The 25,141-nt window shown below is 41.6% G+C and overlaps 1 protein-coding gene across 2 annotated transcripts in view; it reads right to left on the bottom strand.

The window, feature by feature from the left end:
• SNTB1 (syntrophin beta 1) overlaps positions 1-18,753 on the bottom strand; it is a 277,787-nt gene extending 259,034 nt beyond the window's left edge. Inside the window, exons 1-2 of one of the 2 annotated variants that reach the window (XM_017530713.2) lie at positions 18,509-18,753; positions 17,193-17,990 (exon numbers count right to left, since the gene is read on the bottom strand). In XM_017530713.2, the coding sequence (XP_017386202.1) occupies positions 17,193-17,763 (571 nt within the window). In that variant the 5' untranslated portion in view covers positions 17,764-17,990; positions 18,509-18,753. Of the gene's footprint in view, positions 1-17,192; positions 18,054-18,508 lie in introns of those variants that run through there. The other variant, XM_037739320.1, reaches the window with a different exon arrangement.
• Between the last annotated feature and the right edge of the window lie 6,388 nt (positions 18,754-25,141).

A 25,141-nucleotide genomic window follows, 5' to 3' on the forward strand; every position in this document is an offset into this window, starting at 1 on the left:
AATACTTATTCACTGCTGGTGGGAATGTAAATTAGTACACCTTTATGGAAAACAGTATGCAGATTTCTCAAAGTAGATCTACCATTAGATCCATCAATTTAGCAATTCCACTACTATTTACCCAAAGGAAAAAAAATAGCTATATTAAAATGACACCTGCATGGGTATAGTAATCACAGCATGATTCACAATTACAAAGATATGGAAACAACTGAAATGCTCATCAACTGATGAGTAGGTACCACTCATACACATAAGAGTAGTAAAGAAGTACACACAGACACACACACACACCATGGAATACCACTCAGCTATAAAAAAATAACAAAACAATGTAATTTGCAACAACTTGGATGAAATGAGAGGCCATTATTCTAAGTGAAGTAACTCAAGAATTGAAGGCTAAATACTGCATGTTCTCACAAGTCGGAGCTAAGCTACGGGCACATAAACGCGTAGGGAGAGATATAATGCATATTGGAGACTTAGAAAATACGAGGGTGAGTGGAGGTAAGTGATGAAAACCTATCTATTGGGTACAGTGTACACTACTTGGGTGGTGGGCTCACTGAAATTCCAGACTTTGCTACTATAAAATTGATCCATATAACAAAAATCTTCTTGTACCCCTAAAGCTTTTAAATATTTTTTAATGGCAATGGCAGAAGAAACACGTTCATATTCACTCATTCATTTATTCTTCTCCAAATATAAACTAATTTCCTGCTGCTAGCCAAGTACTATGCCAAGTCCTATATTTTAGTGTTTTTAGAAGGTAGGTAGGATAATTTAGCTAAAGTGTCACGTTAACCTGGGAAATTGGAAAACTGGGTTGAAGGAAAAATTGTAGCAAGTTTTGATGGTATACCAAAGGTTTGAGATTTTATTTTATGAAAAGGTAGCTGGTTGTACACTAGCTGACTCACATAAGAAGTCCTCTGCTTCTTCATCATTTCCCTTTCAAGACTCATACTTTTAATGGAATCAATACTGACTGAAATACAACTTCAAGCCACCTTTTTTTGTTACTAGGATTGAAGTGTTGATGACACTATGATTCTCCCTGACTGTAATTCAAGGCAAACTCTGGTGGAAGAAAAGAAAACGTGGCGGCCTCTCTATAGGTCTGTGTGTTGGTGGTTTGTTGATATGTTTCTATCTCTGGAGTCTACTCTAGGATTCCATACTAGGAGTTGCTCAATCTGTGCAGACCTGAAATGATTAAGCAACATGTATCATGAGCTTGGAGATGCAACTGGGATGGAATGAGTTAAAAAAAAAATCACTCAGGATTTCTGAAGGAATACCTTGCTGGGTGCAGAGAGTAAGTCTGGGAAATGTGCCTTCTTTGGCATAAGGAGAGGCTGAGGGGAAAGAAAGGTAGAAGGAGAACCAAATACTTTCAAAGAACAACATTACGTCCTAAGGAGAGAGTGATTTAACGGTGTGCAACACATCTGTGCTTGCCCAAAGGCACAGTGATTAAGAAATACTGTTATCGCCTTCAAAAGCAAGTTTTCTGAAACATTAAATACGATAACCTCCTGGTGGATTTTTCCACAGCAGTTGCAGTAACCACTTCTAATCATGCTGCTAAAGAGATAAAGCAAGTTGAGATCTAAGAGAGAAGGCACAGGCTGCCCGTGAAGAGATGCTGTTCCCAAATGTGATCTATCAGGGTACAATCTATGAAGTGTTCCATTCAAGAAACCAGCTCCAGCTCAAAATCTTTTTTTCTTCTAGTGTCCTGCATTTCTGAGAACTGGAATTATAAGATTTGGATGGTTAGAGTCCAAGAAGTTGTGTAACAGCAGATCAGCAGCCTATTAAACTTAAAACTCTACATTATTTTAACTAGTCAAATACAGGTTTTCCTAAGGTGATTTAAAAAATCCTATTTATTTAACACAAGATTCTAGAACACATTGACAATTAAAGAATGAATCTGAATTTTAATGTGGCTGCCAAAACCCCTCAAAATTATTGAGTTTTTGAAATATTCATATTTGTTATTTGAAGCACATGAAAGAACTTTTATAAATGTGACTAGCTCACAGTGTCTCTCTCAATGATAAAATATGCCTCAGCTTATTTTTTAATATAGGTCAAGAGTGATAACATTTCTTTATACTGTGGAAGGAATAAAAATCCTACAATTGGTTTAGTTATGACAATAATAGGGTGAGCCGTCTCTCTCTCTCTCTCTCTCTCTCTCCCCTGCCACCATGTAAGACATGCCTGCTTCTCCTTCTCTTTCCGCCACAATTGTAAGTTTCCCAAGGCCTCCCCAGCCAGCGTTCCTGTACAGCCTGTAAAATCATGAGGCAATTAAAGCTCATTTCTTTATAAATTACCCAGTTTCAGGTATCTGTTTATAGTAGTGCAAGAATAGACTAATACACTTGATTACGGTCTATAAAGACACTATCTCCAAATATCACATCCCGAGGTACTGGGGGTTAGAACTTCAACCTATGAATTTTGGGGTGACACAGTCAACCCCAAAAAAGGGGCTTAAAAAATGCAAAAGTTGAAAGCCTGGAGAGGAGACCCAGAAATCAATAATACGGGTCTGGAGTTAAAAACTGAAAGAAAGTGCATTTGAAGTGGGAGGTTCCCAGTGCCTGGGATGTGTCCCTGAGAGTCTAACTATTCCAACCTGGTGTGAAAGGGCTGGTGAGGAGACTTATATTAAGCTGCTTTGCAGGGCAAGCATGCTGTTTTCACACAGCATGAAAATAGGCAGTGGCAGACAGGAATGAATTATTTTGCATCCACTTTGGCCCTGGCTCTGCAAGGGAGCATTCCTTCCCGTTCCTAAGTCTCAGTATTCTTCCCTCAGTCTTTGCGTACAGCATTTACTATCTGGACACTCATTTGGCATTTACTGTTTGGACACTCATCTGTCATATAGTGTTATGTATGTTTTATATGTATGCTCTTTCTATACAACTATAACAGAGAAACTTTCAACCTTCCCAAAGTATATTTTGTGTGCGTGTTTTACATTATATGCACACAAATGTTAATAAATAAAGAGGTATACATTTTTAAAAAATACAGTAACTGTGAATGGAATTTTACAAACCATTTTCTGAGATTTCTTCTTTAAAAAGTTTCTTTCAGATAGTTCTCCAAGGCCTACAGGCATTTCCAAAGGATATACAATTCAATGTTTGGAATAGCTGTAGAAACATATTTATTTTTTTCCCTGATAAATACAGATTGATAAACATACCATACAAAAACATGGTCTCCTGTTATTTCATATCTGAGGCAAAGATAAGTTTGCAGAGAATACATTTTCTAACAAAACGAGAAATACTGATCCTGTGATATGTTAAAATTTTAAATAAAGTGTATCCATATAAAAATTTTAAAGTTTATAATATTTGAAAAGCAGTAAATCCATTTCAAAATTTTATTTTTCTAGTTTAGAAGTGAGGCTCAAGATAGATAGCACATATGACTTTGTTATTCAGGGGTTGATATTCAATCAGGGGTTGATATAGCAAAAGCCCATGACCTGGCAACATTGTGGAGTAGTTGTTAACCCAAACTAATGTACATTATTTTACAGCCAGTAAATGTCACTAAACAAAGGAACTTGTTTTCCTTTTTTTTTTTTTTTTTTGTCCAAATCCTTCTGTGTGAAGGCCTTCGCTAATGGTGAACAGACAATTGTCAATAGGTTAATAATTGTGCTCAGTTCGCTGAAGTTTTAAGATGGATAAGACCTGTTCTCTTCTCTTAGGAGCATACATTCAAGTGGAGGAAGACAAACAGTTCCTAATAAGAGTCAACACGTCCTGACCTCTATGGGCCAGATATGCACTAAGTTCTGCATTATTGTTACATCAGCCCTATAAAGAAAGTGTCATTACTATCTTCTTGTTATCAATGAAAAAATTGAGGTCAGGCGGGTGCAGTGATTGCACAAGGTTGCAAAGCTGGTCTGTGCACCTTTATTCCACACCTAGTTTTGATCTTCACTCTGCGACTCGAAAGTTGTCTTGTCACACAAGAATAATACTATTAAAAGAGAGGTGTGCTAAAACGTTTTATGTTTGCTACAAAGCAGATAAAGATAAAGAAATCCATAAGAACAGAAAATCTCTTCTATCTGGCAGCTAGATGCCCAATTTAACACAGGCCCCACCATATCCAATTGTCTTACACTCAACAAGTTTTGCTGCCCTGCAGTTAATGACTAGCCTTGATTCTAGATTAAAATCACTTGGGGAACTTTTAAACCTTCCGCGGCCCTAGACTATTAAAATCAGGACCTCTTAGGAAAGAATCCAATCATGAGGGTTTTAAAAGCTTCCCAAGTGTGCATAATATGTGGCCAAATTTGAGAACCACAGCCATAGGCTGTACACCACTGCCTCTCAATTGGGGACTCTTTTGCCCTCCAGAAAACACTTGTCAAAGTCTAAAGATTTTTTTTTTAACTAGAAAAAGATAATGCTACTTGCATCCAGTGAGTAGAGGCTAGAGATGCTGCTAAACATCCTATAATACAAAGGACAACTTCCACAGTAAAGAATTATCTGATCCAAAATGTCACCAGCTCTGAGGTTGAGAAACCTTGATGTACGCAATACCCCCGTTCAGTTCAATGAATCTAACTTGTACATATTCTACTCACAGGAAATGTGCAATCGGCAACTGGCTGGACCACAAACACTCTGCTAGCCAGGCATTCCAAGAAATTTTTAAAAATCTGATATAGGTGGCCCAAAATATTGTCTTGCAAGTCTTCCCAAGGATAATATATTCAATCTTGATCGTGTCTTAATCGGCTTCTTATAAAAGCTTTGAGATGAAAATGTGTCTAGGGCTATGTGCAATGCACCTTCCACTATGATTTCCTCTGAATTCTTTTAGATTAAGGAATGTGATTATGATGAAGCCTAACATTAGCATGTTATGTCTCCTCTGCATTCAAACCCACAGGCCGAAGGTTGCTTACAGAAAATACCTTCAGTTATCTCCCTGAGGGCATCTTTTTGTTGGGAGTACACACAACCCTTATAGAGATGCTGGCCAGATTTGCCACGGTGTTAATGCCTTAGAAGCAACCCTTAACGCAAAGATGATTGGAGAGCTGGTAAATCCATTTTACTGGTTTTCTCACTCACTTTCAGGTGGGACATGCCAAGCCCTAGAGGGACTGAGCAGCTAATAGTAGGGTCTTTATAGTTCATTCCCTTCACTGTCTTGTGTCTGCAGTTTACTGCCAGTATTTCCTAGAATTACATCACAAATAAGCTTTTTGCACTTAGATTCTCATTTCAGATTCTGTCTCTTGGTGTACACAAAGATGAAACAAACCTCAAAATAAATGAAATTATCAAATATGCATAGCATACGAAGTAGAGGGAAACGAACTTGGAGACATCTGAGTCAATACTGGTGCAAACAAGTCTTCAAAAAACTATTATTAATATGCTCAGAGAGACAAGCAAAGATAGTATATCTACAAAACAACAAGAGGATGCTTTATAAAAAAGGAACAATCAAAGAACAAGAAAATGATTTGGGAACTTAGAGATAGCATAGATGGAATGAAAAATCAATACGAGAGATGTAGACAAAAATCTAGTAATTCGCCAGAAAGAATAAAAATGAATAAAAATAAAGAAGGACAATTGGAGGAAGAAACAATAAGACAGAACAAAAATCAGTTTATTAGTGGGCCAATATGGAGAGTACAGTGTTCAATTAATAGGATTTCCACATGCAGGTAGTGTAAGAGTCTTCAGTTCAGAAGTCCCAACCTTCTTGGTAAATGGTGCCCTTAGTGTCTTAGTGATTTTTTCATGACACACTCGGGGCCCAAAGAAATACCCAACAAGTCTATTTATTAAGTAATAAGACACAAACAACAGTAAGTATTTATGTCCTAAAAACTAAGCACCTATTGGGCATTATGTAACTTTTCAAACCTTGAAATTATACCATAATAGATATTACCACTCTCATTTCCTGTTCCATACTAATTTTCATGATATTTTGAAATATCACAGCTACTGGAGAAAACTCAGTTTTAAAAGATATCACATCATTGAAGGAATGTGGCAATCTTATGTTGAAACTCAAGTTATGGTTTATTTGGTGTCCAAAAGATGCTGCCACGTCTTCCTTGAAATTGTAAAACATTCCCTGGCATTCTTGCAAGTTCATTGGGGCACCCTATGTATGCAAGGGCACCTTCACACATAGTTTAAGAATCATGGCTTTAGCTTATTAGTGTCCATCACATGCTTAGCAAATAGATTAACAAAAGCCTCACGCCAACTTTATACAACTTAGACAATTATTTAAAAAAAGGTTATTAAAAGGGAATGAAAATGGCTTAAGATTTCGCATGAGCAACTCTGGAAAATGCTGAAGGCAAGTGACAGCGAATTTAGGATATCACACTCAAATTATCTACCCAGTGAGAGATTAAAGACATTTTCAGGTATTTACCTACCAAACATCTTTCTCAGGAAGCTACTGAAAAATGTGCTCCAGCGAAACTAGGGAGAAAATTCAGAGAAAAGGTAACCATGGATCCAGGAAAACAGACACAGGAGCAAGCCAAAGATGGCCCAGGGAGGATGGTAATGCATCAGACCTAGATGGGACCCGTCCAGAGTAGCAGGGCTCCAGGAAAAAAAAAATATATATATATATATACAGAATGGGTGGATTGGTTGATATGCATGAACATTTAAAAAGTAAAATTACTGCTGGAAATTTAATAAATCTATTGTTGCATTCAAAAGAAAAAAACTAAGTACACAAAAGTAAGCAAACAGAAAAAAAGAGAAGTGGTTAATAACTCCAAGAAACCTAATAATGGATATTACTTGGCTAGAAAATGGACTGATACTGTCATGGTTGTAATTTTATAAACATAGCCTTACTTAGTCAATAACGCCTAAAATTGATATATCAAGGAAAAGCAGTATAATCATATTACTTAGAATATTAAAATATATCTCATACAAATATAGGTTAAAATATTAGAATATATATTTTAATATTTGTATATACATTTTAATACTCTAAGTTTTATATCTGTGAAATATATAGTCTAATATTCTGGGCAGAAGAGGGTGTGGAGAAAGGCACACAAAGAAATGCTATAATCATATGTTATTTTGATTTAGATAAATTCGCGAAATGAAGTAAAGAACAGAGGAAAATGTAGGAATATTATAAGGAAGAAAGAAAAAAAATCATTAACCTTGATTTTCATTGCAGATGAAAGAAAGTTTCAGATGAAAGTATTTGAAATGGAAGGCTCAAAGAGCCAAATAATTACCTGTATTTTAAGTTTCACTTTGTGAATGTAACTCTACTACGTAAGTCACCTATTCTGTGAAACATTCCATTCAATTTCAAATATCCACAGTGCCTGCTCTGGTCATTCTGTAAGTTCTGTGGCAACATTCACTCCTTTATAATTTATTATTATTTTAGAAAATTTATTTGTAACTTATATATATGTAAGTTGTTACTCTACATCTGTCTCTCCTCCAGACTGTTCTATTTTAGAAGGAAAGGATTTAATTTCATTCCTGTAATGGAATGAAAATTTTGCTTCAATCTACCAACAAAATCTCACCTTACAAATATTTCAAAAATTCATTATTTTAACAATATTGTATGACTATTAGACACCGTATTCCATCAATTCGAACTGTCCTTTTTCATATTTTATCATCTCTGATTTTGAGAATATGCCTGAAAATCTCTGACATCTTAAAATCACTGGAGAGCTGAATGGAAACAGAGTTCTTTCAGAGAGTATTAACAGCTGCTCCTATCATTCCTCCAGGGGTCTCCCCACCTGAGACCACTTTAAATTAAATTATCTGCCAAAACATTTTTTAAAAAAATTCACAATGACATTGTAAGTTGAAAATCTCAGGGGAGATATTTTTCCTTCCTTCTACCAGGACCAAATTTGAGCCTTGCAAGTTCCTTTGTTGCACGTTCCCTTTCTGTGTGATGGGTCTATTTCTCATTTTTCCCTGCATTGAAGAGATAACCCTTTGGTGTCCTAACTTTAAGCAGGTATCTTATTAGACTCCACACTGAAGACAGTTTTCTATTTCTTAAAGGTACGTAAACAATGATAGCTATCTTCCACGGGATGACCTCTGGGATTCCATGAAGCACAGGACTAAATAGTAGAATAAAAAACTAAAGTATAATGTTGGTTTAATAACAATTATATTATTACATTTATGTACATTTATCAAAAGAAGTTTTATAAATTAACAATAAAAAACATTTTGGCTTTCTTGGGTAACAATATTTCCACATTTCCATAATTACTGGAAGATTGAAGTAATTGAAAATTCAAACTTTCAAAGAAGTTTGAATTTTGCTGTGTAGGTTAAATCCTTGTGTGTTGGCTTTCCCTTTACAAAACAGTTTCCTGCATGTTTCTGCACAACAAGCATTTTAATACAAATTTCGTATTTGCCCACCAAAACCCACAGCAGCCTACACTGTGGTCTGGTTGATGGGAAACATCTGATGCTGCTTAAAAATCATCAACGAAATACACACGTGTGGAATCATAACTCTCACCCCAACAAAGCAAACAACCTCGCCTTGGTCATTCCTTACACCCATCCGTTCCCTACGTGGCAAATCCCAAACTGTTCCTTGTACCCCCAAATGACTTTCTATAATAGATGATTAAGCCCTATAACTTGTTCGATTGAACCCTATTGGAAAATAATATTTAGCTAAGCATGAAATGTGATATATAATTTAGTGCTTACTATATTCCGGACAATGAGTTAACTGCTTCACATACATAATCCCTTTATTCCTCAGAACAAACCTACAAAGAAGAAAGTCACTTATTAAGAAATGGAGACTTGTAGTTAAATAATTTGCACACAGTTAGAAAGAGATGGAATAGGAATTTAAGCCCAGGTAGAGTAAATCTAACGCCCATCCTCTAAACCACTGTACTAAACTGCTTTGAGAAAAAAAAAAGAAAAAAAAATTGTGACAGGAAGAAACAACGGCAGTTTGAACAGCAATGCAAATAAACAGGATATGTGAAATGCAGTGATACTCACCAACCAGTTTAGACAGATCTTTCCACACTCACCAATGTGCAAAGAATGATGCTTCAAACCACGGGTAGAAGGAGTCATGTTTTTAAAAAGTACTGAGCTAAAAAGTATGGATCATTTTAATTTCCATCATAAATACTATGAATCATCTTGTCTATCTCAGTTTGAGAATGGAGCTCACTTGCACATGTCTGTGAGGGCACTGATTTTGTGGTGGGTATTATATATTTTTGTCTTAAGTCTTAACTCTGCAGGCCAGAGCTAGAGAGGCAAGCATCATTATAGGTCAAGGCCAGTGGAGTGAGTAATGAGGTTTGGTGTATAAAACACTTGGTATAAATGCAGGGGAACTTCTGGCTTTTAGGAAACATTAACAGCTTTGAAGTGCATCATTTGAAATGGAACGCTTAGTAGGCCAGTAGCTACCACAGAATAATTTTCCTTCAGCAAACAGACCACTGGTAGCTTCAGCTAGATGCTTTTCACAAATATGGAGCTATGCGGAGTGAGTTATTTTTAATACACACTCCATGGGGTGACTGCTAAAATGCACCACTGAACATGAAGAGCATTACCCAACCACAGCAGAAATAAGGAATTGAAGGGCTGTTCTGATCAGCTTCACCAAAGGAAAATGGTCTGAATTCTCACACTGCTACATACACTTAAAAAAGAAGCAATTAAAATATCTAAGCAGACAGTTTTCATCTCCTCAGGTAGAAAGTGTTCTTACGTATTCAGGCTTTTGGGTCCCTGAGCCACAGGGGGTCAAAAGAAAGGTGGTTATAAATACCTGTATAACATTAAAAGGATAATTACGTTGTCTATAACTTGTGAAATCACGTCTGCCCCCTTTTTTGTCAACCATCTTTCAACACTGGCTTACATTAAATGTTTCTGAGGTCTACAAAGTCACTCTTTACTCCTCTACAGAGCAAGATACAACTGTCATTATACCATGCCTCATGTTTACCACCATAGTCCCGTAGTATGAGTGGGGGATGATGGGACTCACAAGAAGAGTAATCCTCCAATTCTTTCTCTCCCTCCCTTCCTTCTCTTCTTTCTCACTTCCCCTTTCATTTCCTTCCTTCCCTCCTTCAAGCTCACCCTCCCTTTACTCCCTCCTCTTTCCTGCCACCCTTCCATTCATCTACCCTTTAGCATTTTTTTCCTAACACATTTTAACAGCCTAATGTGTGCCAGGCACTATGCCAAATGCTAACTTGTATCACTCATCACCATCTCAAACACTTCACAATCAGCCTCAAATGCCCTCCGTCCTCAATGACTTAAGCTCCCTGAAACCAGAAGCCATGCCTTATACCTCTTTGCTTTCCTTGTGTCCACCCCACAGTGTCTTTAGTTTGTGAAGTGTACACCAGGATGGGCCTGATGAAGGGTTAGGTCATCTGATTTCCAGCTCCTGTGTGGAAAGGGGAGTAGGGAGAGGGTGGGAAGCCACCTACTCTCTGGCACTTCCATTTTACTGGAGCCTTACCAACCTCATGTTACTCCGGAGGGTTGTCTTCCTTAAATGCAAAACTGAGCATGACATTTCCCTGCTTAAAACACTTCACCCTCAATCTGAAATCCAATTCTGTAATAAGCTCCACAAGGCTTGGTCCTCAATTCTCTACTTTTCCCCCCCCCGACTCTTGCCCCTCAGCCAAGTCTTAAGATCACATTCTGCCCTCTTAGCCACACTGAGCTATGGCTGAGGCCCAACCTCTTTTTCGGGCTGCCTGAAAACATTTTCCTTCTATATTGCCCTGTCCAAGAACAGACCAGATACCCTTCCCACGGGCGACCACAGCATCTCATAATATCCATAATATGGCCATTTTTCCTCCCTCCTGTAGGTATCTGCATGGCACTTATCTGTATCTGTCAATAGAATGTTGCTTCTAGAAGGCAATGTCCTGGTAGTGCATAGTACATAAAAGACAATAAATTACTTGTTAAAAGAGAAATATGTAAATCAATGAGAAACTCTTGCAATGAGAGAGGGAGTGATTATTTATAAAGGTGAGGTTCATCATCTAATGACTACCCAGGAAATTTCTTATCATTACGACTTCAGCAAACTAGATTTGGTAGGCAGAAAAATGTCCATCCCCCTCTCCAAAAATGTCCACCTCCTAGTCTTCTCCAGACCCTGTGAATATGTTACCTTACATGACAAAGGGGAATTAGGGTTGAAGATGGAAATTAAGATTGCTAATAAGATGACATTAAAATAGAGAATTGTCTTGGTGTACTTGTTAGTGACCAAAGTAATCACAAGGGTCCTCAAAAATGAAAGGAAAGCAGAAAAGAGACTGGAGTAATTTGATGTAAGAAGGATTTAGGCTGCCATCACAGGCTTTAGAAATGGAATGGACCAATAACCAAGGCGTGTGGGCGGTCTCTAGGGACTTGACTTCTGGAAAAGATTTTTTTTTTTTTTTTAAAGGCATTTTCCCCTAACATCCAGAAAGGAATAAAGTTTTGCTAATGATGTTAGTGCAGTGAGACCTATGTCAGACTTCTGACTTCAAAAACTGTAATAAATCTGTGTTGTTTTAATTGACTAGGGTTTCTAGAAATTTGTTAGTGCAGCAATAGAAAACTAGTACACCAGATAAGAAGATAGAAGACCAATGCTGACAAGTCATTCCAACATTTGGAGTTTCACTTTCCTAATCAACAAACTGGGTATAAACATCCCTTATCTATTTATCTCCTAGGGCCGCTTATGAGGATTAACAGCTATAAGGCCTGAGCTTGAATCATAGACTCAGCAGTTATTCACGATGTGTTTTTGGCAAGTGACTTAAAGTCTCTGCCTCAGTTTTCTTGTCTGTAAAATAGGGATACTAATAGCATTGGGATCCAGTGAGTTAATCTGTGTAAAATGCTTAAAACAGCACGTGGTACAACGTTTTGCAGGTGTTAGCTATCATTACATTCGGAAAAAGAGTTTGCAAAAGATTAGGCACTCTAAAGTGATGAGGTAGAATTGGCATTCTTACAGAACACTTGTTCTCAAGAAGGTGGAGGGTCCATACCTCCCTCCCCAGTGGCAGTTCAGAAATGTATGAAGGCTTTTTAGGGATGAAGTGCAGGAGGAGTGTCACACTGCTGGCATTTAGTGAAGGAAGCCAGGGAACCTAGACATCCTGGAACACCTGGGGCAGTCCTTCACAGTGAAAGGCTTGTCTAGCTCCTAAATAATACCACACAGCTGTACTCCTCCTCATGTGCAGCTGTGCATTGGTAGCAATTTAACATAAAGGTGTGAACACCTAGCTCTTTCATTATGACCTCTGGTGTAGTTGTGTCCATGCATTTACCTATTGAAATGTGTTTTTTTTTTTAACAATTTATTTTATTTCTCTTTTATAGTACTACTAGGACATTCTGTTGATGTTTAAACTTAGAGTTAGGCTATGTTATTTGTGAGATTAACTTTACAATAATAAAAGGGGTGTTAAAATTTTGTTATTAGTAATGTGCACTGGGTCTGAATTTATAGGATTTAAGACAGAATAAGGTTTAGAGATGGCTTAATCCAGCTCCCTATGCTTTACAGTAATGGAAACGAAGTCCTAAAAAGATGAAATTTTCTTGTAAAAGTGAAGCTAGTAGAAGATAAAAACCTGGGTTTCAAGACTCGAATCCCAGGGTATTGGGTATTTTTAAAAAATCCGTACATCCTAAATACAATAAGATCCCTTAAAATTCAAATTTTCTTCCAATCCTGATATTTTATTCCAGAAATTCACTGGCCCTCACTTGCTCCCATCTTCCTGCTCAGTCATTCATTCCCACTTCCACCACTGGAGAAAGTGACTGAGACAGTGAGGCTTCAGACCATCTCAGGCAAACATTCCAGGGGAGCATTGCTGAAGGGGAAGCTGTGGTGGGCAGGGTTAATGTCAACAACTGTCCTTGACTTTCTCCTTCGAGTTTCCACTTTTTCCAGACCAGTTCCATAGAAGACCTTTTGTATTAAGGGATTATTGAGTCCACCCACCTCCTCACGCCAACGTGAATCTTCCAGAACATTCTGAACTTCTTGATCTCAACAAAGTTATGGATAAATTAATTTTCCTGTAGCTTCAGTTACAAAAAGTTGACCTATTTCAAATTACTTTTTTACTATTAATCTAAGAACAAAAAACTCCTCTGTACCCCCGTCCCAGGGCTGCCAAGGACATTTGTGCAGGTACACTGCGCCCAGCTCCAGAGGGTGCCATTGACACTATGGTCTATGTGAATGCTGTTGCTGGACTTACCGGGTTCAATACCTGCATGGCTGAATGTGCAGTCCCTGCTCCCACTCCTAAAAATGAGAAATCAGCTTGCGGTGTGAAGATTTCTGATCTTGACTTTAATGAATGTTGGCCAAACACCGGCTTAATGGGCAGAGTTTAGTCACTATGTAAGTTTGGATTACATTTAGCCTCCTTGCTGGACATGTGTTTAACCATGGTAGGGATGGGCCATGTTACAGCAGCTTCATTTTGACAGCAGACACTTGGTGCATTAGTTTTATAAGACTCACTCCTCCTTCCCCTCCATCCCTTTTGAGTGGCCCACACAATTGCTGTTTCCTGCCAAGTTTTCCTATTTGGCACTTCAGCATATTTGAGGAGTGGGGTAGAATGCTTTGAACCCAGTAACTCCAACTAGTTCAAGTACACAGTTCCAAGTGGAAGCTCAGAGCATCAGTATTGCCTAGAAGTTAAAAGTATAAGCTTTTATGTCAGATAGATTTGGAATCCTCCTGGCTATGTTACTTTATTTATTACTTATTTTTATTAAAAAACATTTTTTAAGGTAGAGTTTTGCTCTGTTGCCCAGGTTGGAGTGCAGTGGCATGACCTCTGCTCACTGCATCTTCCACTTTCTGGGTTCAAGCGATTCTCCTGCCTCAGCCTCCCCAGTAGCTGGGATTACAGGCACGTGGCACCATGCCTGGCTAATTTTTGTATTTTTAGTAGAGACAGGGTTTCATCATGTTGGCCAGGCCGGTTTTGAACTAAGGACCTCATGATTTCCCCACTCTGCCTCCCACAGTGCTGGGATTACAGGTGTAAGCCTCCTTGCCTGGACGCTATGTTACTTTATGCAAAAAAACTTTAATATCTGTAAACTTTAATTTCCTCATCAGTAAAATGAACAATAACAACAGTACTGGCCTCAGGGGGTTACTCTAAGTGTAACAGGCAAAGCTGGCACATATTAAGTGCTCAAGAAATGTTAGCTATTGCTATGATTCTCTTTCTCCAGATTCTATTAAACTCCTGTGGTCCCACAGGAATGGTCTCCTAGCATTACACTATAGTACAAAAAGAAAGTGGTATAAAAATGAGAAATATAAACTCCAGTAAAGGAAGAAGATAGGGCTGTCCTTGAGAAGGAACAGTTTCATGTTCATTTCGTTTGAACTGTAAAACTACTTGCAGCAGGTATTTGATACACATCTTTCATTCTCAACGTGTTCGTCCATACAGCAGCCCTGAAAAGTAAGCACGTCCAGCAGATTTCTTTATTCCCATCTCGCAGATGAAGACACTGAGACTCAGGGAGGTTATGTTAATACTGTGGGGGAATCTAGGTCTGGAATGCAGGCATTGAAACTTTTCCAGGGGTTCTCTTTACTGGGTGTTCCACAGGTAGAGGTAGTGACTCTCCACAAGGGGGCGCATGGCATGCAGTGGGGTGCAAATGGGTGATGGTTGGAGTACTAATCTCCACCTACTCCCCCAATAAACAAACAAAAAAGGAATCTAGGTTAAAAAGGTGCACTTGTTATATAAACGTTTCTTTAAAACATCTCCCTTTGCCCTCTCTTGCAACTAGATTACATTTTCAAAGCCTCTCCTACATAGAAACCCTGAAATCCACACTGCATTTTGGAATGTGAAGAAGTAGGTATGTGTTTTAAAAACTCTTGAGATGGTCTTAATAAGCCCCTTCAACTGGGAATCCCTTTATTAGGCTAAGCTACAAAAGACAGGATTGTGATATTTGATTTACGGTATTTGATGACTACCATGGCACTGAGAATGCACACTTTGGCTCAGAATAAGAGACTGTTCTGAGCATGGCCTCTGCCTCTCTTATTAGCAGTTGATTGTGAAAAACTTGGGCTGAGGATAAGGCTGCTACACTGAGCCAAGAAGGTTCATATCTACAAGACCCACAAGGTTTCTCCAGAGGTCCTGCTTGTGACAAATGACAAAGCATTCGAATAATGTAACGTTAGAAGTTTCTACAAAACTCACTTTTCAGTTTCTGTTTTAAGAAAGTCACAAAACTTCTTGATTTTTTGTTTCTCTAAGTTTACTTTCAATTGCAGAGAAATTTCTTCCTCTTTTTGGGTGAGAGAGATTTTTTACCTCTTTGCCAAGACATTATTCATTAAATTGAAAGCAAGGAGATGAAGAAAAGAAGGGACCCATTAAAAGATGGTGCCTAAAATAAAATGACCTGCCTTCCTCCCCACCCCAACCCCCATCTAGGTATTTACATTAAGTATTGCAAATTGAGCAAGTGCCCAACAGTTTATAGTCCAAATAACACTTGCCCCAGGTCCCACCTGCCCGATGTCACACAAACCAACACACACTTGAGTCAAGAAAACTTTTTTTCTGTTATGTTAATCATCCAGCTAAAGCAAATAGCTTTCCACTTTCTGGATCCAGGGTGGCAATTGACTATAAAGACATCACAAATCCTCTAGACAAACAAGGTTGGTGGGGGAGGACTTCTCTGTATTGTGGGCCAGGAGGTGAGCTATGGCATAGCAGGGGGTTGCATCAGCTGTCACACACTAGCAATGCTGGCACCCTTACTTGAAACTTTCTCAGTTTCACACACCAGTGCCACAACTAGGTAAGCAGGAAATTGACTTAACATCCTTAGTTTAGGGCTTAAATCAATCACCATATGACAAGGTCTCATCTGAAATCGTCTGTTTCAATAGCTATGGGTTCATGTATTCATTTGCTCAGCATGCTCGTCATGGAGCAACTAAGGGCAAGAGAGACCCACAACTAAATAGAAGACCCCAGATACCTCAATCTATAGTTAGGCTAGGCTGAGTAAATAGATAAAATAATTGCACATAATTAGTGCCGACAGAGGTATATACAAAGGACTGAAGAGAAGAGAAACAAGTGAGAATGCAGCTGTAGCCAGATGGGAGAATTCAGTTTACTACCGAATGCCCTTCTCCCCTACATAACTCCACGTAGCCCCGAAGAGTGCAAAACGGCGGTTCCTATTCTACTCACATTCAATCATTAGGGGATTGGAGACATCATATCTCAAAAGAGAGAGTTTCTAGGCTCCTCACACACAGGGGAAACTGTTTACAAATGCAAAGTTGTTTCCACACCACTCAGAAAGAGCTCCGGAAAATGCAGCCAGAAAAACCACTTCACCAGCTCTCCACGCAGACGAACCTGGAATCTAGGCTGACCCGCCAGATGCCCGGCAGGGAAAGTGAATTTCCCCCAAACTGACACAATTCCCCAGGCAGAACCTTAGTCTCCTATTTGCAGGGGAGACGTCCAGAAGGATGGTTGGAGTTTTAGCATTCACGTTATTGCCACCTCTCTCGCGCCCCTTTATGAGTCAACCCTCTTCTGCTGGGTTACCCAGGCTTTGGAGTGGGAAATTTTGCCAAAGGAGAAACTATGAGTTGCAATTACGCAGTAGCCCCGCTTGGCAATGTTGGGTGTAGGAATAGTCTAAGTCCACCCTTTATTCTCGATTCCAAACCCCAGCCCCTACACTCTACGAGGATTATCCGCAGATAAAAATGAAACAACGTATACCAGGCAGGCAATCCGGCTGGGAAACCCTGCTGGCCTCGCTTTTCCATACACCCTTCCGGGGTTAAAGCCTGTAACGACTAAGGGCTGGAGACAAGTTGCCCCCAGGTGGGTAAAAGTTGACAAAACTCTATGCTGCCGCCGCCCCCCTCACCCACCCGGTCCCCTGGGGTGTGTCGGCACGTGGCCGAGGGTGAGTGTGAGTGTGAGCCCGCGGGTGGGGAGTCGAGCAGGTGAGTGCGCGGCCGGCGCGCGGTTAACCCCTTACCTTCCAGCAGCACTTCCTTGCCCGCGCGCTTCAGCGCCTGCACCGCCTCGTCGTGGGTGGCGTCCCGCAGGTCGGCTCCGTTCACGGACAGGATGGCGTCGCCCACGTACAGAGCTTGGGTCTGGTCCGCCGCCAGCCCCTTGAAGATCTTGCTGATGAGGATGGGCATCTTGTTCTCCTTGCCCCCCTTGATGCTGATCCCCAGCCCGCCCAGCTCCTGCTTCAGCACCTTCACGCCGCGCTTCTGGTTCGAGATGGACTCGGGCACCTGCTCCGGCAGGTCGGTGAAGGCGGTGCGGACCCCGGCGGGCGAGTCCGGGGGTTGCGCGCCGCCAGCGCCCGGGTGCCCAGCCCCGCCGCCCCTGCAGAAAGAGCCATTGGTGGCGGTCCCGATGCCGTTGTACGCCGCAGCGCCCTCCTCGCTGCTCAGAACCAGGGCGTCCTCGCTCAAGTTCACCAGAACTTTGTGCCAGCGATCCCGCACCAAAACTTCCAGCAGCCCGCTCCGCTGCGCCCGGCCGCCTCCCCCGCCAGCCGGCCCAGCCGCCGCCGCCGCCGCCGCTACCGCCATCTTTCCGGCATTCTTAAAATGCCATGTGATTGCAAAAGGGGGGAAAAGTGGGGAAGGGTGGCCGGGGGGGAGGACGCGGGGCCCGGGAGAGCGAGGAGAGCGCGCCCCGCGGGGAGGAGGCGGCACGCGGGACTCCGCTCTGGGAGTTCGCAGACGCACTCGGCGCGAGTTGGCAGCCGCAGTCAGGCTGGTTCCCCCTCGCCTGATCCTGGGCGGGGTGGAGCAACCTAAAAGAAGAAGGAGAGACCGAGACAGGGGAGGGGAAAGAAGCCAACTGCCAGTTGCAAAACCCCAAACCGTGGGGAGCCGCGGAGCAGCTCCGCGCCGGGGAGAGTCCGTGGGAGGAGGAGCGCTGGCGGCGAAGGGCGGGGACCCACCACCCAGCGGCCGCACACCTGTTCCAGCCGCCGCAGCCTCGGCGGTCACACGCCGCCCGCCCTCCCGCCCCCGTCCCCGGAGCGCACGACCGTCGCGGGGACAGCTTCCCGAGCGCCTTCCCAGTCCCGCTTCTCCCCAGCCCAGCGTAGCCCCGTTTCTTCCCAGCTCCCCGACTCCGTGGGCGCCCACATCCCACCGTGCGTCCAGCCTCGGTGCCCTCACTCGGTCCTCCGGAGCCCCCTTCCCTTTCACACCCAGCCGGTAGATAGAATTGCCCCTGTGTCTTACAACTCATTTGTAACTAGATCCAAGTCTCCTCCCTCTGCTTCCTCAAACCCAGGCTTCGCCGCCTGTGCGGAGTTCTTACCTATCTCTCCTTTCCACCTGGGTTTCCAGGAGGAAGCTAAACTCAGACCAAGGCCCGGGGCTCTCCACGAGTTGAAAAGGGAATACGCTGTCCCAGGATTCCAGAATGAAGAGTCAACATAGCCCGAGTACCTACAACCTCCTGTCCTTAAATGCAGGAAATGTTCTCTACCCGGCCCTGGACAGGTGTCTCCGCTGGCCTGGGGTTTTCAACAGGTCACTGCCTGCCTCAGACCCCAGGGACAAATGTTCTAACAGCTGTAACTCATTCTGTGTTCTAAGCCTCAGACCTACCTTTGTTTTCCCAGTGCTATCTTTGTTTTCTGTTCAATTCCCAGTGCCCCACCAAATGCTACCTGGGGATCTCTCTTTCTTCCTGAGTTCGCATGTAAGAAGTCCTCCCCCACCACCCACTTAAGAACTCAGTTGGAATGGGTTGTAATTCAAAAGTTGCTTTGCAAGTTAGTTATTTGGATTTCAAGTTACATTTTTCCAGGGTAACAATATCAAAATGGTTAGTTACCTTCCCAAGCCAATCCAGAAATGTCTACGTAATCCAATGTCACACCTGAACAACCCTGAGCTCTTCTATTAGTGAACTTCTCAAGCTTTCCCCCAACTCTAAGCAGGTCTCATGTTCCACTCAAGATATTTCATCCTTCTTAGTTACGTCGCCTTCCCCCACTGCTCTCTACCCTCTCTCCACACAACACAACACAAAACAAAACAAAACACATAGTTCTGTTCATTCCTGAAGTAAACCCAACCCAGCAAGGTGTTGAGAGAAAATAAATCGTATTGAACACATTACATTCCCATTGATGTGTATCATCGTTGAACGTTCTCTAACCCTTTTAGAATGACTCATACTTTTTTTTTTTTTTTTTTTTTTTTTTTTTTTTTTTTTTTTTTTTTTTTTTTTTTTTTTTTTTTTTTTTGAGACGGAGTTTGCTCTTGTTGCCCTGGCTGGAGTGCAATGATGCGATCTCGGCTCTTTGCAGCCTCCACATCCTGGGTTCAAGTGATTCTCTTGCCTCAGCCTCCGGAGGAACTGGGATTATAGGCATGGCTAATTTTGTATTTTTGGTAGAGACGGGGTTTCTCCACGTTGGTCAGGCTGGTCTCAAACTCCCAACCTCAGGTGATCCACCTGCTTTGGCCTCCCAAAGTGCTGGGATTACAGGTGTCGGCCCTGACTCACACTTTTAATCAAGGAGACTTAAAGGCTCAGATGAATTCCTAAAGAGTGGGGTCCCAGCCAGGTCACAGAATGTAATGAAAACATTTGGACGTTTTCTTGAGAAGGCGGAGTCTCTGCAGGTGAGAGGGAGCCCTGGATTAATGTTTTTGCCTGTAGCCCCCGCTTTCCTTCTAGTTTTAACTCACCCATCTTCCAAATGCTCTTTACTCTTTCATGCAAAGGTGCCCACAGCAGGGAAGGCAGCCTCAGGGACTCTTCAGCCCGTTGTGGTGTGCAGAATCATCAAGGAGATAACACAGGCAGTACCACCGTCTACCCTCAGGAGGGAAAGGCAGCTGAGACTGGCCCCTTGCTGAGGACTCACGTGCATCATTCTTCAGTGAAACCAGAGCCTGAGTATCTGTGTTGAGATCCAGATACACTAAGGGTGAGCTAGGCACCAGAGCGCCAGCGTGAAGATTTACAAATCAAAACAGAAAACAGATCTACTCCTGGACCAGAACTCCTGCATCATCAACATGCATTGCATCTTGCCTCTGCAGCCAAGCAGTGTGAGAGGCCCAGACACAACCACAGATAATATATCGACTGGCCATAAGAAATTGTAGGCTCTGGATTTCTCAGAATGTCTCAGAATCTCTGTGATAAGCACATTTTTTTTTTTCTGTGTAAGCAAACCTACATGGGAAGGAGTATGTTGCTTTCTGAAAGTTGCATCAGAATGAGAGGAGACAATTATTTAACATCATTAGACCTAAGGCATGTAAATTAGCCAGAGATGGCTTTGCCAGTGGAATCGTAATTACAGCCCCTATTCTAAGTGCTTTACATGTATTAATAAAATCCTCCCAGTAATTCTTGAGGATATTTACTATCCCATTTTACAGGTGAAGGAGGAGAGATTCAGGTTTAATAAGTTGCCCTGTCGTGTAATTTGTAAATGGCAGAGTCGGATTTGAAGCCAGCTGCGAGAGTCTAGATTCTTAACCATTACCTTTACATTCTTGAAAATCCTCAAAGCCTGTTAGCTACAGCGCCTGTGTTCATCCACACACTGAAGTCAGCCTTTCGACTGGGAGGGAGACACTGAGGGGAAAGGCCCTTTCTGTAGACCATACAGAGAAGGGTAGAACCAGCTGGTGCCTCTGGCCTTTCCTTCTTTCCAAGTTTAAAGAACACTTTGCCCTCCCCTAGTCAACACATTTTTTTTTCTTTAGAAATGTTAACAAGTTGAAACTGGTGACTGTTGTGGTCGTGTTACCCTTTGCCCTGTCAAAAACAAACAAACAAACAAACAAAAAACACTCTTGGGTAGGCACCCTGGCTCACGCCTGTAATTCCAAAACTTTGGGAGACTGAGACAGGTGGATCACCTGAGGTCAGGGGTTCGAGACCAGCCTGGCCAACATAGTAAAACCCCATCTGTACTAAAAATATAAACATTAGCCGGGTGTGGTGGCAGATGCCTGTAGTTCCAGCTACTTGGGAGACTGAGGCAGAAGAATTGCTTCAACCCAGGAGGTGGAGGTTGCAGTGAGTTTAGACTGTGCCACTGCACTCCAGCCTGGGTGACAGAGCAAGACTTTGTCTCAAAAAAAAAAACAAAACTTGAAAACAAAAAATATTTTAGGTTCAGGGGTACATGTACAGGTGTTTTATGTAGGCAAATTGCATGTCACGGGGGTTTGGTGTAATTATTTTGCCGCTCACATAATAAGCATAGTACCTAGTAGGTAGTTTTTAAATCCTCACCCTCCTCCCATCCTGCACCCTCAAGTAGGCCTGGGTGTTAGTTGTTCCCCTCTCAGACAACTTTACATACCTGGCCCCTGATTGTTAATGCTGACCCTCAAAGGTACACCTTATTGACTTAATTTCTTAGTTCAGTAAGGCTGAGGACAACCGCACTGCAGCCCCATATTACGTATAATTAGGAGCATGTACTCTCTTAGTTCTTCCCTTTCTCCCCTTCACTGGAATGGTGTGAAGTGACCTCCCGCTTCCTTACTCATAGATGTGGCATTTGAAGCTCAGAGAAGAGCAAGGAAGGATCCAAGGCCACACCATAAGTTTGTGTCAAAGCTGAGTCTGGGAAAGTGAACTTCAGGATTCTGGAATTTATACCTAAAGCTGCCTTTTTACCAGATTTCTTTCATTGAGCTCTGTCTCCTGCTCTGTATCCTCTTCCAGTCCTAAACTTTGACTTCCATTTCCCAACCAGCCCAAACTGGGATCCTTCTGTTGCTCTCTCCCATGGGATATGCATTTTCCTACAGATATTTGGATGGATTTAGCCTTGTAAGAGTAGGTCACGCAATCTTCAGCCCCACAGTAGCCACAGATACATAACAGAACCGAACCGCAACATGTGGCAAAAGAACAGAATGCTGTTTATTCCATAAAACTTTGTTGTGCCCCTACCATGTCCCACGCACTGTTCTTGGTGCTGGGATATAAGAATGAACAAGCCAGCAAAGACTCTCTCTGTGAAGCTTGCATGGTAGTGGGTGGTAGGGTGGAAGTGGAGGCAGAGTATAAACACATCAGATACTTCCATGTAGAAGTAAATGCTAGGAAGAAAAAACAGTCATAAAATTGAGAGCCACTGGGGGCCAGGGGCTGGAGGAGGTGGTGGCTATTAAGGAAAGCCTTTGTGAAAGGTGACATTTAGACTGACACATGAATAATAAGAGGCAAGCCTTGTAAAGATCTAGGAAAGAGGGTCCCAGGGAGAAGGAAAAGCCAGTGCAAAGCCCCCGAGACAGAGCCAAGCTGATCTGGTTCAAAAGACCCAAAGGAGGTCAGTGTGGCTGGGCAGCCCATGGGAGGAAAAAAGACGTAAGAGAGGAGATCAGAGAGAGAGGTTGGACCAGGCCACAGCTTGGGGCCTTGGAGGACCACAACACAGACCATCCTCCTTGTCCTCTTTGAGTTTCAACAACTCTATGTTTTGGGTTTTGAAGAACAGTCCTATTTTCAAATATTACTTTTAATTACCTACTAAGTAAATTTCTACTGATTAGAATATGTGCTCCAAATATTTCCATCTGCAAAATATGATCATTGTGTTTTTGATAGTGTTTTGTGAAGAACAGATTGCACATCTTTAGGGGGATTTTTCTAGTTTATAGGATGGACAGTGGCTCCCATGTGAATACTGGAGAAGAAGAAATGGAGAGTTTTTTGATATCTATGGGTATGTTAGAGATCAGAATGAAAGCAGAGCAGGAGGGGTTCTTGAGATGCAAAACTCCCAAGATGACGCCTGCCTCTGTAAACTGGTGTCAACCAACACTTTCTGAGCACGTTCTCTGGTAAAGAACTTAGGTAGGTGCTGGAGACAGGCACGCCCAGGGATGCAAAGATGATTGAGAAAGGAAGACAGATGTGTACACAAAGAGCCCACGGGGAGAATGAGGTAGCTGCAGTGCTGAGAGTGGAATGAGTCTAGAAGCAGCCAGCCTCCAGATTCCAATTCCTGGTACTAGATTAGTGATTCTTATTTTAAAGGTAAAGCACTGAGACGGGAGGGATGACACATGATTAGGAGGCTGAGCAGTTTCTTTCTCCTCTGGTGTGCCCCAGTTGGCTAGCAGGTATGTCACCACTGTAAAACGATTGGGAAACTCCCTCTGTTGCATATACCTGCATAGACCTGGGCAAGTCCTTGGTAAACTAGATAGACCACTACCCCGTCTCTCAGCCAACCAGTCAGTCAGGTGAGAGTTATTCGACTGCTCACAATGTTTAGGATTTGGTAGTGGGGACGTTTTCAGGCTTAGCCCAAGGCAGAGTTGTAAAGTAATAGTTGTTAATCCTTCATCATCTCTTATTGAGTTCTACTCTTTTAACTTTGCTTCTATAATAATCCACCATTGAAACAAACCTTATTCTACAGTATAAGTACCCTATAAATTTGTCGTTTTTCCGAAGGGATTATACATTTGAGACTGTGGAATGATGGACTCATTTGGCAGACATGTCAAACATAACAGATGTGTGAAATCCTAATAGTAAGCTATCCCACTACATACTAGAAACTTCAGCAAATGGGCCTAAGTGGGCATATCAGATGTGGGAAGTAAAAAGGAATATGAAATCAAAGTTTCACCCATATGCATCTTTAAAATAATATGAAAAGAAATTTCAAATAACTCTTTCAGGACCTTGCTAAAGTATTAATACTCTTCAGATTGCAAAAGAGATTGGTTGTTAAATCACTAGGAGAACATTTGCCATCGGAGTCTATATGTGAGAGGACCTTGGCATCCTTTCTCCACCATCTCCATTTCCTTTATGGAGTCATTTCTGTGTCCCTCCCTTGATCCATGAGAAATGGCAAACTTCTTTCCTTACTCTGTCTCATAGCCTGCTAGCCCACTTTTGTTCATAACTCACCTGATCCACGCCTCTCTGCTCCAGCAGTTTCCTTCCAGACATCCTCCCTGCTACCTCTTTGCACTAGACTCTTAGACCATCAGTGTGACTAGCACAAATTCTCTTATATCCTAAATGGGTATCTCTTTCTTCTATTCCTTAACTGTAACTGAAACTTGGAATAGTCCCCAAATACCACATTGTTATCCCACTCCTTCTCTGGCAAGGGCCTCAATTTATTCTACTGCTCTGGGAATGTCTTAAAAGTAAACCCAGACTTTTGCTGCCTAGTAATACTTCCAGATCATGGAATGTTTAGGGCCTTTCATTTTTCATCATTGAACAAACTGTGGCACTTTCATTAAATTATTTTTTATCTTTCACCCCACTCTTCTAACAACATAAACATTTTGCAGTGACTTAAGCTACTGGTGCGTGTTTTTCCATTTCAATGCATTCTTCACTACTATCAGTTAGACACGAGTAAGTAAATTCTAACGTATTCTACCTGAAGTGGCTTTGTGATTTGGAACTATCTCTTTACTTCTAGACTTTGGTTTCTTGTCTATAAAATGATAGAATTTGATGTGATGGTTTTATTGAGCACATACTTTTGATTCTAATTTGGAAGATAGGAAAGACATAGCAAGAATTAATGACCTAGTAATTAGAAATCATATGAGATGATTTCAGTACTTTCAGTCTCCAGAATCTAAACTTTTCATGTTCGGCTAACAAATTAAGTTTCATGGAAACAGTAGGCTTTGAGTTGAGTCTTAAATAAATTACAGCCTTTGGAGAATAAGAGAAAACATTCCTAGCAGGGAGATCAACTTGGTCAAAGGTAGGAAGAAAGAGGATGTGCATTTTCTTCATTGAGAAATGAAGAAAATGGGTTTGGGAAAGAAATAAGACAGTGATCTGGTGAAAAGATAGTGTTATTAGTCAGAATACTTGGCTCCAAATGATGGAATTTTAACTGACACTAAATGTCACATGGGAAATGAATTGGTTCACATAGCCAACCTGGTAGAAGATCAAGAGACAAACAAGCTT

The sequence above is a fragment of the Cebus imitator genome, unplaced genomic scaffold (genome assembly GCF_001604975.1).
Source record: "Cebus imitator isolate Cc_AM_T3 unplaced genomic scaffold, Cebus_imitator-1.0 Scaffold68, whole genome shotgun sequence".
NCBI classification, from domain to species: domain Eukaryota; kingdom Metazoa; phylum Chordata; class Mammalia; order Primates; family Cebidae; genus Cebus; species Cebus imitator.